This window comes from Gavialis gangeticus, unplaced genomic scaffold (assembly GCF_001723915.1).
Source record: "Gavialis gangeticus isolate Ggan-Ray unplaced genomic scaffold, GavGan_comp1, whole genome shotgun sequence".
Lineage (NCBI taxonomy): Eukaryota > Metazoa > Chordata > Crocodylia > Gavialidae > Gavialis > Gavialis gangeticus.
Genome location: NW_017729008.1, coordinates 23,486,574 through 23,500,740, shown reverse-complemented (window position 1 = coordinate 23,500,740; position 14,167 = coordinate 23,486,574). Strand labels below are relative to the sequence as shown.

Below are 14,167 nucleotides of genomic sequence, written 5' to 3'. Positions count from 1 at the left end.
GCTGGGGTCCCTGCAGGCCAGGGTGGGGATTTAAACCTCTCCCCATACTCAGCCTGCCCAGGCCTGGCCATACCCCCCCCCTCAGCTCATCTTCCCTCCAGCCTTCAGGCCACTGCCAAAGGGAAGGAAGGGCTCAGTCTAGTGCCCCCCAGCTTCTAACCTGAGCCACTGCAGACATGTGGCTGCATTTCCAGAATCGAAGTGAATGTCTATTCAGTTGCTTGTTGGTTCAATCTATGCAGGTTAGACTAACCTGCAAAGACTGAATCAGTTCAGGCTTGGGCTTTTTGAATATCTGTACTTAGCCCCAGATGTTAAACACTACAGTGAATCTATATCAATGAAGCTGAATGGTCCTGACCTCCCTTTATACATTTCACAAACATTAAAATCCCTGAGTCCTCAAAAAACAATCCATGGACCTGATCCTACAGATTTCTTCTCATTGCAAATTACCATTGAAGTTGTGGCTTTTTTGTTTGAATTAACAGCAGGATTAGGACTATATGTAGTTTAGGCATCTCCACTAGAAAATTTTAACATTTCACAAAGCAAAGAATATTAGAGCTGTTCCTGCAGCCAGCATTCATAAAAATAGTCATGTATAAGAGCTATTGGCGTACTTAAGTCAATGGGATTGCATACATGATGGTGGAACAAGAGTTAACAGGCTTGGGCACATTTATGCTACAGTAAATTTACTGACAACTGTTGCATATGGAAAAATACAGTAAGGTCACACACATGCACAATGAAGAACATGAGAACAATTTTCAACAGACTGGATAATAAAACTTATGTTTGAGAAGTTTGCCTAGTTGCTTCAAGCTGTGAGAGATGTTTTGTAAAGATAATCCCTTGTGGTTAGACTCTTACTGAAAAGGTGATACCTGTATAGTATTTCAACACACATTTTTCATATTTTCAGATACGGTTTCCTAATTAAATCAATGACAAACATCAGGGCACCCCTTTCTACCTGTTCAGCAGAGCCATTCAAAGTGCTGGGGACTTTAAGTGCTATTGAAAGGCTTGTAGTTATTAAAAAAATAATAATAATAATAATAATAAAAAAATACTTCTAATGGGTTTCAGGTGTATGTGATACCAGCTTGCATGCTATAAGTATGTAATCAGAGAAAGCTTTGAAAAAAAAATGGTGGTGTTTCCCTGTTGAAAATAAACCACATTTAAAATGTTATTATACTTCAAATGAAATCCTATAGCTAGTCAAAGCATGGATCTACTGGAAGTGATTCCCCATAACCGCACTCTAGTTGCATTTTTGTACTTTACTAGTCCCTGCATTTTTATTGGCTCTTAATCTGTCTGCACTTGACATTGATCAATAGTATGCAGACCTCAAGGAGCCCGTATTATTGTTAACTCAAAATACAAAAGCACTAGAACCCTGTAGCAGTCTGAGGGTATGTGCAGTGTAAGCTAACATGCTTATTTTTTTACAGGGATTTAAGGGAGAATTACTGCCGAAATCCAGATGGATCTGAGTCACCATGGTGTTTTACAACTGACCCAAACATCCGGATTGGTTATTGTTCCCAAATACCCAAGTGTGATGTCTCAAGTGAACAAGGTAATAGGCACAAGGAGATAAATATGATTTTAAATAAATGTAACTGGTTCAAGGTGTCAAATAGGCACTCATGAAAATAAGAACCATATCCTCATTTCCATTCTACCCGAAAACTGAATAATTCCTTTGGTTTCACTTAAATTATTCTGGGGTCACTATGGTGGTCTAAATGAGGTCAAAACTGGCATAGTCCCTCAGCTCCAACAGAGGTGAAGGTTTGCTCCAATTTATCCAGCCAGATGCTCAATGAAGGCAAATAAAATGCTGTCATACAACTTAGGTTCTGGCGCATTATTTTTTTACCATGTATAAGGGGCATCTTCATGTGCTGTTAATGTGCCTGAATAAACTCCAGTGCAGTTCATTTGTTCCTCTACAGTGAATGTCTGTTCACTTGTGCCTGGGGCCATATCACGCTGAGCCAGGATGGAGCAGCCCCAGCTGGCAAGTGGCCTGGTAGGTCAGCCTGCCAGCCCACAGCTGCTCTGCCCCAGCTCAACATGCTGCAGAGGGGCTGGTTGGGGCACAAGGGTGCTACAGTGTGGGGCTAGACAGCAGGAAGCCCTGTCCTGTAGCACCCTTGTGCCCCAGCCATCCTGGGCCATTGTCCACAGATGCATTGCAGCACACTAACCTCTGCTGTAGGACAGTACTTGTGTCAGTCAGTACTGTTGTATAGTGGAGTCAATTAATTTATTGTGGCTTAATAGCACCACACGTGTACACAATGAAGCTTTACTGTAGAGCTAATTAGTCTACTGCAGTAAATCACACAAGTAGATGTGCCCATATTGATCATATAATGATGGAGATTTTTTTTAATAGTTTGAATCGATGATTACCATGAGAAGGTTTGTAACAATGCCATGTAAATCACCTCTGGGAATAAAATAATTAGTATAGCTGTGAACTTTAAATAAAATCAAAGACTAAAACATTAAAGCTAGGGACAGAAATTACACATAAATTGGTATAAGTGACTGGAAACCAGTTCAGATCTGCAACACAACGTAAGTTCAGTGCACATAAACCACTTTCAAAATGGCTGGAACAGGCGTAAGAGAAGCCTGGATGGATGTAGCATCCAATTTAACTGATTTAGGCTAAATCAGTTTATTCAACTTCTGTCCCAGAACCCCTCCAGATTCAAGTTAACTCTCAGTCCCCCAGCATCCCAGGATGCTTTGCACATCCCCTGCAAACCCCACTTCTCAGGGTAGGTGGGCTAGCCTTGGCCCAAGCTGTCTGCTGCAGCTGAGCAAGGAGGCTTGCTCTAGTGACCCCCAGCTTCTGGCCTGGGCCACTGCAGGCATGTGGCTGCATTTCTGGAATCAAAAGTGAATGTCTGTTCACTTGTTTATCAATTCAATCTAGGCAGTTTGGAGTAACCTGTGAAGATTTAACTGATTCAACCTCAGGCTTTTTGACTGTGTGTACTTAGCCTAGATTAGCTTTCTTTACAACTATTCTTCTATAATCAGTTTTTGCCATTCCTACAAGGTGCATTGTTAGCCCTTGAGAATGAAGAGTGACACAACATCTAGTTAAATATGCCTGGGTGTTGCATTAGAACCTACATCACAATGATATTAAATCATAGATGCAGATTCTGGCATTCACTGAATATTTCTTGGTGGAATAAGGAAATGAGTAGTTTATTTTTATTAACAATAAAATATCTGATTTTGACCAATATTAAATTGTTTATTTTTATGGGTTTTTTTTGTGGTATTGACCATTTTAAATGGTCCCTTTGAAGCTTTTCACACACATTTGGTGTTAATGGGTCATGAAATAAAAATGATTTGTCCTAAAAAAAACAACAATTTTTAAAGATGTGTTAAAGATACTCTAGTCTTTTGCCTTGCCAGAGGAAAGAATAACTTAATTGTTATCTGCTCCTGCCAAAATCCAGAGCTACTACTAATGAGTTTAGAAGTTTCATTCCCAATTTCAGTTGAGAACATCTGGACTATTTTTTTTAAAAAGCATAATGCATCCTGGCAGTGTTTTGAAGCTGATTCTTCAGTGATCCTGTAAACCTAACTGTAATTAAATTATTTTGAACTGAAAAGCTTCCAATTTATCTAAAAAGGAAAGTCACACTCTATGCTAGGCGTCAAAAAGGGAATGTGTCCATCTTAATTCAGGTGGATTATTTTTCTCTAGTTTTACTTATGTTTGTTTTATCTTGTATAGTGTTTGCTAAATATAGAGCTTGATTTATTTAATTATTTGGATGACTTCTATTATAGAACAGTTTGCTTTTCTACATTGCACAAGTTCCCTCAACTTTTCTTTTTCTCAACATTTTTTATCCAGATTGCTACCGTGGCAACGGCAGGAATTACATGGGGAATTTGTCCAAGACAAGGCTTGGGCTAACTTGCTCCTTGTGGGACAAGAATATTGAAGATTTGAGGAGGTGCTGTTACATACTAAACAAAGAGTACATGCAATGAGTACCATATAAACACCATTTCCAATTGCCACCTCTCTGTCTTCTGCAAGCGTTTAAAATATCCCTTGGGATTTGCAGGATAATTTTCTTCAACATTTAAGTATATTGCATAATGTGTCTTTGTTCAGGATTACCACTAATTGCAGGCTTTAGCATTTAGTTTACTGGCTAGGTTTCCCCCCTGTCTGCCCTTTACAAATATTATGCTGAGGAGGAGGGTAGAAGGATTATGTTGTATTTGCTCCCTATGGAACATGAATTATGAATTACTGAGCACTCTCTGAATATTGTCAAGAACAAGACTTGAACAAGAACCAAGCTGATGCACTGGTAAAAAAGGCAATGGAATTTGATAGACATCAGTTCAGTTTGTTGTTGCAAATGCATCAACACTCCAAGAAAGGTTATGAGCATATCATTGCTCTCTGCAATGCACCTAGTTCAGTTTTACTTGCAGTGCAGACTCTGCTTGTTAGGAAAAGAAGACTAAAAATCTCTTTCAGTAAAGGTACAGTGGGCACATGATCATTAAGAATAATGACACATTGTTACTAATGCAAAGCAAATTATTTTCCTTCACTTTGGAAAGTAGTTGTTCTTTGTTTTGTATTTAGTTTCTGCCATCCCTGTTTGGTTCTTTGTTAGTTAACCATTACATTGTGGGTGTGGGAATTTCTGCACCCACTTGCTGACTGTCTTTATTAATCAACTGCATTTCAGAGATGTGTTGTAATGTGCATATACAGGTTGGGTCCTAAAGTCCTGTTCTAGTTGCCTCAGCTGCTCAGAATGGGCATGGAAGTAAGCAGCATGATTATCTCGAGTACCTGAGCTGACCAGAACAGAGGGGCTATACGGCTGCCACTAATAATAATAATAAGCTTTGGCCACCTGTTCCTGCTCTGCATATTTCAAACCTGAAACTATTGCACTGAGGATGTGCCAGAGGTGACTTCTGCTGCCACTCTCAAGATTTCTGTTTCTCAAGAGCAGTGTCTGAGTGTCCTCCTCATTCGACTTCTGGGTTTGGTGTATGTGGTGTGGGAGCAGGTTTTGGGCAGCAGCCTCAACAGCATCACAGAACCAGTGTAGAGATGCCTATAGTTCGCACCTGTCTGTTCACGGGCATGCATACATGCATCCAGACAAGCTCCAAATCCATTCCCATGTGGATCCCCTGTTAAGAATTTAAGTGTATTTCCACTGAATGGATTTTTTTTAGTCCTGAATTAGGTAGCTCTATGCTGCCTAGGTTACCTATAGGGTACATGGAGAGAGTGAAAGGATTTTCAGCCAGCTGAGCTGGGAGTTGTCTAAGTTTCCAGAAGGAACAGAAGATACTGGCACAACCAGGAGATACTTGATGGGATAAGACACAATTTCCCCTTTCAGTTACATTCAGGGTCAGCCGAGAGAATTGTCCCAGAAAGTTGAGGTCCAAGGAGCTTCTTTTTTTCATATTTGCAGACGCATTACTATTTTCCAATAAGTAAATAGTGGTGATGAAATGAGATGGGAGCTTAGGGACTTAAGATGCTGACCTGCTGCTCCTCCGGTCAGCTGGACCAGAAAACCGTGCAGCCCTTGGCTTGGGCTTCTTAGCTGTGAACCCTCTCCTGCAATTAGGTGCCTGCAGGATGTCTGCAGCTTAGGTAGCTCATGACTTGCTTCTATCTGATACTCTCTCCCTTATTCTCTTTTTCCTGTCCACACTTGACTTAATGTTGCTTGCGGTCAACCTACATCTCACTATGGACCCATGTTATTGGATTTAGGTGTATTCAGAATCTGCTTAAGAGACTGTATCCTGGGTCAGGTAGACAACTGCAGGGCCTTTCATCCAGCTTGAGATAGGGCTTTGAGGCACTCATTAGCCAGGAGGTGGCAGCAGTGCTTAGCCAACATTAAAATATAAACCAGGGACAACTTAGGTACCTCTGCCCAATAGGTACCAACAGGTTTGGCAGATGACTGAGCTGCAGGCTTAAAAATGCCAGTGGTCCCTAATGGGTGGATGGTAGGTGCTTATCTGCTTTGTCAAGCACCAAAATGCCTTAAAAATCTAAGCTAAGTGTTTCCAGGTTGAGTTGGGTAAATTATTTCTCTTTCCAGGCCTCAAAGCAACTAGAAAATAATTCCCAAGCTCCTATCAGATGCCAGAGGCTTTGCAGAAACAAACACAAAAGGAGGATGAACACAGTCAAAGCGAATTGATATAAAAATAGAAATGAATGTTCATAGTCATTTTTTTGTATTATTCATCCAGCTATGGTTAATAATGTGTAATGACATAACTCCAGATTTTAAAAGATATTTAGCCATTGCTCTGTTCAGCCATTTACTTTCAATGAGACTGAATTTGCTAGGGCCATAAGATTTTGAAAATGAAGATTTTAAAGAAATTTAGGCAGCTCATATCCTGTCTTCTACACGTCTAATCAAACAGACATTACAGTGCAATCAGCTTTCAAAGTCTGGACAACACTCATTTACCAATGCTTATTGGTATCCTATATTTTTCTTTAGGCATATACCAGTGTTCAGGGAACCGGATGTTAGCAAACTGAAGAAAAACTACTGCCGCAATCCAGATGATGATGCTCATGGTCCCTGGTGCTACACAAGTGATCCCCTCATCCCCTGGGACTACTGTCCTATTTCTAGATGTGAGTACTGAGTATGCCTCAGGCATTTGCAACTTGAGAATTACTGTCAGCTGCATAATTTTAGCTATGCAAAGGTGCCTTGTGAATTGGTCTCACTTCTGTCTGTCACGTGGGACCAGAGAATTTACATTCCTACTTGGAGTAATTTAGCTTGGGAGCAACGGGAGAAGCTGGCTGTCCAGAGACTGTGCAAAGCCTGTGCCAGGGGTTGCTCCCAGGACTGGCTTTCAGGCTGTTTTATGTAGCTGCTGCAGCAGCATAGATAGAAGTCTAACAGATGGGCAAGTGCTTTCTAGTGGGACTATTTGGCACAGTCAGGTTGGCAGGGGAGGGAGGATGGCCCAGGGGTTAGGGTACTGGCCTGGGGTTTCAGAGACCCAGGTCAAATACTTTCTCTACAAGAAGTTTCCTATGTGACCAAAATCTCTGTGCCCCAATTCATTGTTAAATGAGGATAAAACATGGCATATATTTTTGGGCGGCTACCTTCAAACTTTATAGAATGATTTAATGATCCCCCTCTTAAAAAATGTTATGGATGTCATTTCTACTAAAATTGTATATTAGAAATGTAATGGCTTCATCAAATGTAATCAAAAGGGATCAGGAAAATAATTGAGGTTTAGTGGAAAAAGAAGATCAGGCTGAAAAAGATAGGAATGCATGTTTAACCATAAAAGACATCCTTCTTCAATTTGTAGCTTAAAACCACAAATGCTTCATAACCTGGGAGACCATTTATATAGTAAAACAGGCTCTTGGATGTGTTCGTGTGATCTCTGGAGTTTAAGGATAAGTTATAATCATTTCTACTAGCAATTGTCAGTATTTTATCATGACCTGGCACGGCAACTGGTCTAAGAGGGAGATTCTCTAAATGCATGTGCTTTATGTTGTATTGTTGGCAAGTAAACAGACTGTGCAGAAGAATTTTTCCTTGTTAGGTAGAAAAGCAGTAGTTGAAGAAATGATAAATCTATTCTGCTTTTGATTCTATTGTCTGTACTAATGAGGTACTTATAGCAAACATTAGTGGGCATGATTTTTGGTTATCACTGGCAGTGCTATTCCTGCTAATTCCTCTGCAATCCAGAGGAATGAATGCAGCTCATGTAGATATACTAGAATTAGTTTAAATTAGTTAACTTGTGTACTGATAACATTGTAGCTGTGACAGATGTGGGCTTCAGCTGCTGTGCTGAGTGCTTGCCCCTGGTACTGGGTGGACTTGTAAAGCCTTTGCAGAAGCCAGGTTTGCTATGGTTAAACTGGTACAGGAAACTGAACAAGCTAGCTCAGCTATGACCACAAGCACTACAGTCATGCCTTCAAATTATCCTAAGGTAAAAGGTCTCTTTTAAAAGGTAACATGAACAGGATTTCAGAAACTTTCAGAACTTAATGAAAATAAGTGAATTTTGATTAGGGTTGGAGGTACAGTGGAGGCAGATTTTGGATAGTAAATTTGCATTCAGATGCACTTTTTCTAATATAAACATAAAGTTAAGACTTGCATTTTTCAAAAGGGTAGAAGTAAGTTAGGAACCCAACTTCCTTTGAATCTCAGTTGGATTTAGTCACATAACTCCTTTAGGCCCCTGGGAAAATCATACCCTTATTTATTTGTTAGTATTGGCCAATACTTATCTTGAATTTACTGTGTACATGTGGGACATGTCTCATAGTTCAGACATTCAGTTTTTAGCCAAGCAGAAAACCACATAAAATTAACATTTTTTTAAATGTTGCTAAATTTTATCTGAATTCCATCCAGTTGTTCCTTTCTACTAAACATGCCTTTATGGCTTGATTCAAAGCCTACTGAAATCTTAATTTGGTAAGTTATTGATCTTTAACACAGTATTTGTTGTCCTATTATGACTCAACTTATTTTTTTCTTATTATGGATGTCTTGTGAATTTGCCTAGGTAAAGGTGATACTACTCCTGCCACAACCAGCTTAGATAGTAAGTAATTTTTACTTATTTGCCCTTTATTACTTTATGATAGTTTTCCTCTCTTCTGTGTGTTTCTGTGCATGCTCTAAAGGAACCTGAGTAACTTCTGTAGTGTTAGCGCTACTGGGGCTCCCCACCAATCATTCTCATATGTGCCTAAAAGGGACACAAGCAGATGTCACAGAAAGGGAACTGGATCAGTCTCATTCCGGTAGCTACAAAGCTGCTCAGGTTCTGAAATGTATTAGCAGCTTCCATTTTGGCTGAAAAAGAATCATAGACACATAGACTGAGTCTTGAGTCTGAGACACTTAGACATGCTTAAAATTGATCCAGATCAAGTACCTAGACATCTTGCTCTTACCTAAACTGTTGCAAACTCTCTGCTAACTTCCTGGTACCACAGCTATCTCTTTCCATTTGAAGGGCTTTTCTTTAGGTTATTGAAGTCTATTTCTTTTGCTTGGTTTGTAGCTACATTTGATAGCTAACTCCTCCACAGATTTACTGCCCTCTTTCCCCCTTTTATCTTAATGACTATTTTCTTTACAAAATGGAGTATAAGCCATTGTTTTATCCAGTACACTAGCTGCGGCTGACTTTGCTTTTTTCCCAAACCTGAGGAAGGGCATACTGTGCCCAAAAGCTTGGCTAACATAGAATCATAGAAAAGTAGGGTTGGAAGGGACCTCAGGAGGTCACATCTAGTCCAATCCACTGCTCAAAGCAGGACCATCCCTAACTAGATCATCCCAGCTAAGGCCTGGTCTATCCGAGTTTTAAAAACCTCTAAGGATGGAGATTCCACAACCTCTCTGAGTAACCCGTTCCAGTGTTTTACTGTCATTCTAGTAAAAAGTTTTTCTTATTATCTAACCTAAACCTCCCTTGCTGCAACTTGAGACCATTGCTCCTTGTTCAGTGATCTGTCACCACTGAGAACAGTCCAACTCCATCCTCTTTGGAACCACCCTCCAGGTAGTTGAAGGCTGCTTTTAATCCCCTCTCAGTCTTTTCTTCTCTAGGCTAATCTCTCTCAACTGTATATCATATTTACCCAAAGCCAGGCCTGGAGCTGTCACTGCTGCTTCTGCCTGGCCAGGCTTGGGCTGTCCTGGGCCTGTACTTGAATCTAAGACAAAGCTTGTTTACCCCATGTTGCTGGGAGAAAGAAATCTTGCCTTGAATTAGAGTAAATATGGTAATTGGGCCAATACAAATATTACCAAGCAAAGCTTGCTTCTTGCCTAAGTTCCCAATGTGCTATGCACTCAGAAAGCATGCCTAATGCTTGGTTGTTGCTGACAACGGCACTCAATTATGTGGAGCCATGATGGCGTATAGTCCTGAGCACCGTCTCTGGGGCAGTACCCACCTTTTGCATAACAGTGCTTGTCACACATCTGTCCATGTGGGGTCCACAGAACCCCAAATTTCTCCTCACTCTGTTGCCAATCTGCCTATGAAACAGACGGAGCTTGCCCTGGGATAGCTCCCTACTGTCCTTCTACCGGACCTTGCAGACGCCAGCTGCAGGTTCCCCTCCTCCCTCTTTTGGGTTGAGAAGAAATTATGGGTGCCTCTCTCTGTAGAGAGAGCTAGCTCGCAGTATCTGTCACTTGCCCAGAAATAATTTTGTCCACAGGCAATCAGTAAGGAGTCAAAACAACAAGATTTATGATGTAGGGAAAAAGAATTGTATAAGCCAAACAGACTGTAGGTTTAAAAAACAGAAAGGCAAAACAAATAAAGTTCCTTAATCTCTCATCTGGCTACAGATTAGTCCCTCCTGAGAGACCTGCCAGACTTCTTAGAGATCAGCCTTCCTGCTGACTCTACCAGGCCTGGTAACTGGGGTCATTGAACCCCCAAAGCCTGAGATTCAAAGACATTTGATTCTACCCTAAAAAGCCTCCTATCGGCATTACTCCAATTGCCCATTACTCCCAGGGCAATTTCTCCCAGATGCCTTGGCTATTACAGAGTTGATTTTCCCCCATCAAAGGTGGACTGTGCCTTGGGACTAACTCTTTCTGTCTGTGCTTGGGGTTGGAGAGAAGGATGGTAATTGGCTTTAAGTATGCATGCCTCAGTCCCCTGACTGAACCATATCCAAAATTATAAAGGTATATATAGAGAGTATAACATCATTCATATGGTGATAACAGTAATCTAAAAGGATGCAGCATACCATTGGCATTCCAACAAAACCACACATACATGCTATATCGGTACCATAAAGCAAAGGAAACATTCGTGACTCCCCGTGAGCCCCCAAAACATAACAAGGTTCGTGACAGCACCTACTTTTGACATGATTAGAGCATTTGCCATGAAAGTGGTGGATCTTTGTTCCAGGTACTTGTCAGCCTCTATCTCCTACTTTGGAGATGACCATGAGACTAAGGAACAGGGTGGATGGCAGTACCATCCTAGTGAACTCGCAAGGAAAATAAGGAAGAGACAGCATGACTGTATCCCAGTGAGCAACTCAGGAGGGATCCTTGGTTCCCATCACTACTATCAGTACCGTTTATGCATTTTACATTAGACAGCTATTGATTTAAAACACACACATATGCACTGAAATAACTCTTGCAGCAGAAGCCTTTGTGTGGACCTAGAAACAGGGACATACGCTTCCTGAGCAACTTCGTAACCCACTATTGTACAACAGATTGATGGCACAACTACAGATATCCAAATCCATATTGGAGAGTGAGATCACAGTAGGTACTGTCCTTTGTGTGGAATTCAGTGCAATTGTGGTGAGTTAGGCATCTTGGTCTGAAAAATGCATCCTTTGTGGGCTCTCTGGATGCCCAATGGAGGCATGCCCTTTGCAGCCCTGAGTTAGATACATAAGCTGTGAATATACCTATGATTTTCCTCTGCCTATTTCTAGGCCTCTTGCTGCTAAGCACCTAGGAATTCAGGTTCACCCTTTGGAAGCAGTCAGTTCTCTCTTGATTCTGTAAGGATCTTTGGTATCTTTACCCTGCCGATCTGGATCACCCTTCTAAGGCAAGGCATCTAAGTTCTAGGTGTTGCAATACTTAGGTGGAGGCACCTATGAGAATGAATTGGACCTGGTCTTTATTTCTGTTAGCACGCAGAGAAAAAAACAACAAAAAACCCAGAAAATTACCTTTGGCTTTAAGAAAATTAGATTTACAGAAGGAAATTTAAAAATCCCTTAGTGAGCTGATACTTTAACATGTTCTGTAATGTTTATTCACCTTGCACATGATGAAACATGGTGGTAATTTTCAATATTTGTTTTTTAGTTCTATAAATTTTGATCCTAAAACCAGGTACATGTGTTTGTCAACAACCCCTTTAAAATTATGGCCCAGTCCCAATCCTATTGAAGTTATTTTGAATATTGTTTAAAGACATTTTAGTAGTTCTGAGGAAAAAAAAAGTCTCCATTTTATTCAATATTGACCTTTCTGTGGTCCTTATGTGCAATTGTACAGGTTTCCTACCGCTGTTTTTAGTAAAATGTGATCTCTGGACCTGCTTTCAGATACTGTCATTCCTTGTGCCTCAACAAAGCAGTTGAGAGTTGTAAATGGAATCCCAATGCAAAATAACTCAGGATGGATGGTTAGTTTGATGTACAGGTAACTATAACTTTGCACAGAAAGAACACAGTGCTTTTGTAAGAGAGTATTTGCTTTGAAATTACATTAAACGTGGATCTCCATGCAGGTTGTAGACTGTAGTTCAACACTGGATAATCAACCTCCCCCCTCCCAGTTCCTCAATAAGTGTTGATATTCTGGAGTCTACAGCTTTCATGTCAATGACTGGGTTCAAAACTTTAATTGCTCTATATAGATCATAAACCTGCTATAAATCACATGCTATAAATCAAATCTATATAGATCATAAATCTTCTGTGTTGTAGATTAGCTACTGTAAATCTTGTTGCATTATAACTATTATTTCCACCCTTAAAACATTAATTTTTTTCTAGTGTTTTAGATGTAAGAAAATGTAGTTGCATGATGCCTCCTTTACTTTAAGAGCTGTGCATTTGGATGTATATTGACGTATGCAGAATTTACACTGGTGTCAAAAATAAGGCTATCTGTTCATGTCATTACATGCAATTGAATTAGAATTTGTATCAGAAATAAGTATGGACAATAAGGAAATCCCTTTTTTTCTGTAAAATAATATGTTAATGTTTACAGCTGGAAACATTGCATTTTGCAAGATCCTGTCCAGTAAAATTCGTAGTAGCATTTCATCTCATATTGTTCTATTTAGTGCCAAGTAAAAAAAAAATCAACATAAAAAGCTTCATTTTGATATTTGTCACTCCTAACCAGTCCTGTTTGTACTGTTAAAGTGAACCTGCAGGCAGAAACCTATGATAGGGAAGATATTTTGTAAAAATGGGGTTTTGGGATCATTGGCATAGTGTCCTTCAGTGTTTTTCTCTGTCCTCTTGTCACCAATGCCTTTCTTGCTCCTCACCTACTTCCTACTAAATGGGAGACATTAAAAAAAAATCCAAAAAAAGTGATGCTTTATTTTAAATGTGGTGCACTCCCACGCCAAGCCCTGCAAATGCCAAAAAGAGGCAGTGTGCAACCTGGTTCTGCAGCATCTGTAAAGATCAGGCACTTTAGTGGGGGGTTTTTGGCACTTTTATCTAATAGCTGATTGAATCAACTTTAGCTAAAAGTGCCAAAAAGCCCCACTGAAGTGCCCAATCTTTACAGAGCTGGGTTGAAGTAATGCACTGCTTCTTCCAATAAAGTACTTTTTTTTTTTTTAAACTTCTGCAAGCATCCAACTAGATTAGATTCATGATGAAGTTTCAGCTGGGCAGTGGCAGGAATTGCTGCATAGGTGTGACAACACTGAAGATGTCTAGCCTCTGCAAATACTCAAGCCTAAATCCTATGTTTCTGTAGGCATCTAAGTGCTATGTATGGGCTTCTATACATGTGTGCAGAGCCTGCTCAGACATACTGGAAAGTCAGCGATTAATTGAGTCTGCTGGAGCATGACAGTTGATGTGCTCTGGCAGTCTTCTGATTCACATGTATCAGAGTCCCTGCCCGTCTCTGTGCTGAAAATATGGTGGTGGGGTGTTTTGAAATAAAACATAAAATAAAACATGAGCTTTAATTCAAAGCACCCTGCTGCCATTTTTTCCAGCGTGGGGACATGCGGGGATGCTGACACGTGTGATGCACGGGCGCTTTTAATTAGCACAGCTTGCTAATTAAAGTGCCCAGCGTTGCATCTCACAGCATGTGTAAAAATGCCCTGTTTCTAAGTATAGATGTATTAAAGTTATTTTTTGTCACTTAAATGGATTTTTTAGCTCTTCTTTCCACCTGGGTGACCTGTCCTTCTGAGTAGAAGGGATCAACTTATAGCCACTGGGACAATCTTGTTCCACTTAACAAGGTGGATAATTCTGTGCAAGTCCTGGAAACTTTGGTTGGATGGAGAATAATGAGAG

At 40.3% G+C, this 14,167-nt stretch overlaps 1 protein-coding gene across 2 annotated transcripts in view; it reads left to right on the top strand.

The window, feature by feature from the left end:
- Nucleotides 1-14,167, top strand: part of HGF (hepatocyte growth factor) — a 77,679-nt gene that overhangs the window by 39,234 nt on the left and 24,278 nt on the right. For both annotated transcript variants that reach the window (XM_019509499.1, XM_019509498.1), the window contains exons 8-12: nt 1,467-1,594; nt 3,917-4,019; nt 6,582-6,721; nt 8,650-8,688; nt 12,209-12,305. In XM_019509499.1, coding sequence (XP_019365044.1) covers nt 1,467-1,594; nt 3,917-4,019; nt 6,582-6,721; nt 8,650-8,688; nt 12,209-12,305 — 507 coding nt within the window. The remainder of the gene's footprint in view (nt 1-1,466; nt 1,595-3,916; nt 4,020-6,581; nt 6,722-8,649; nt 8,689-12,208; nt 12,306-14,167) is intronic.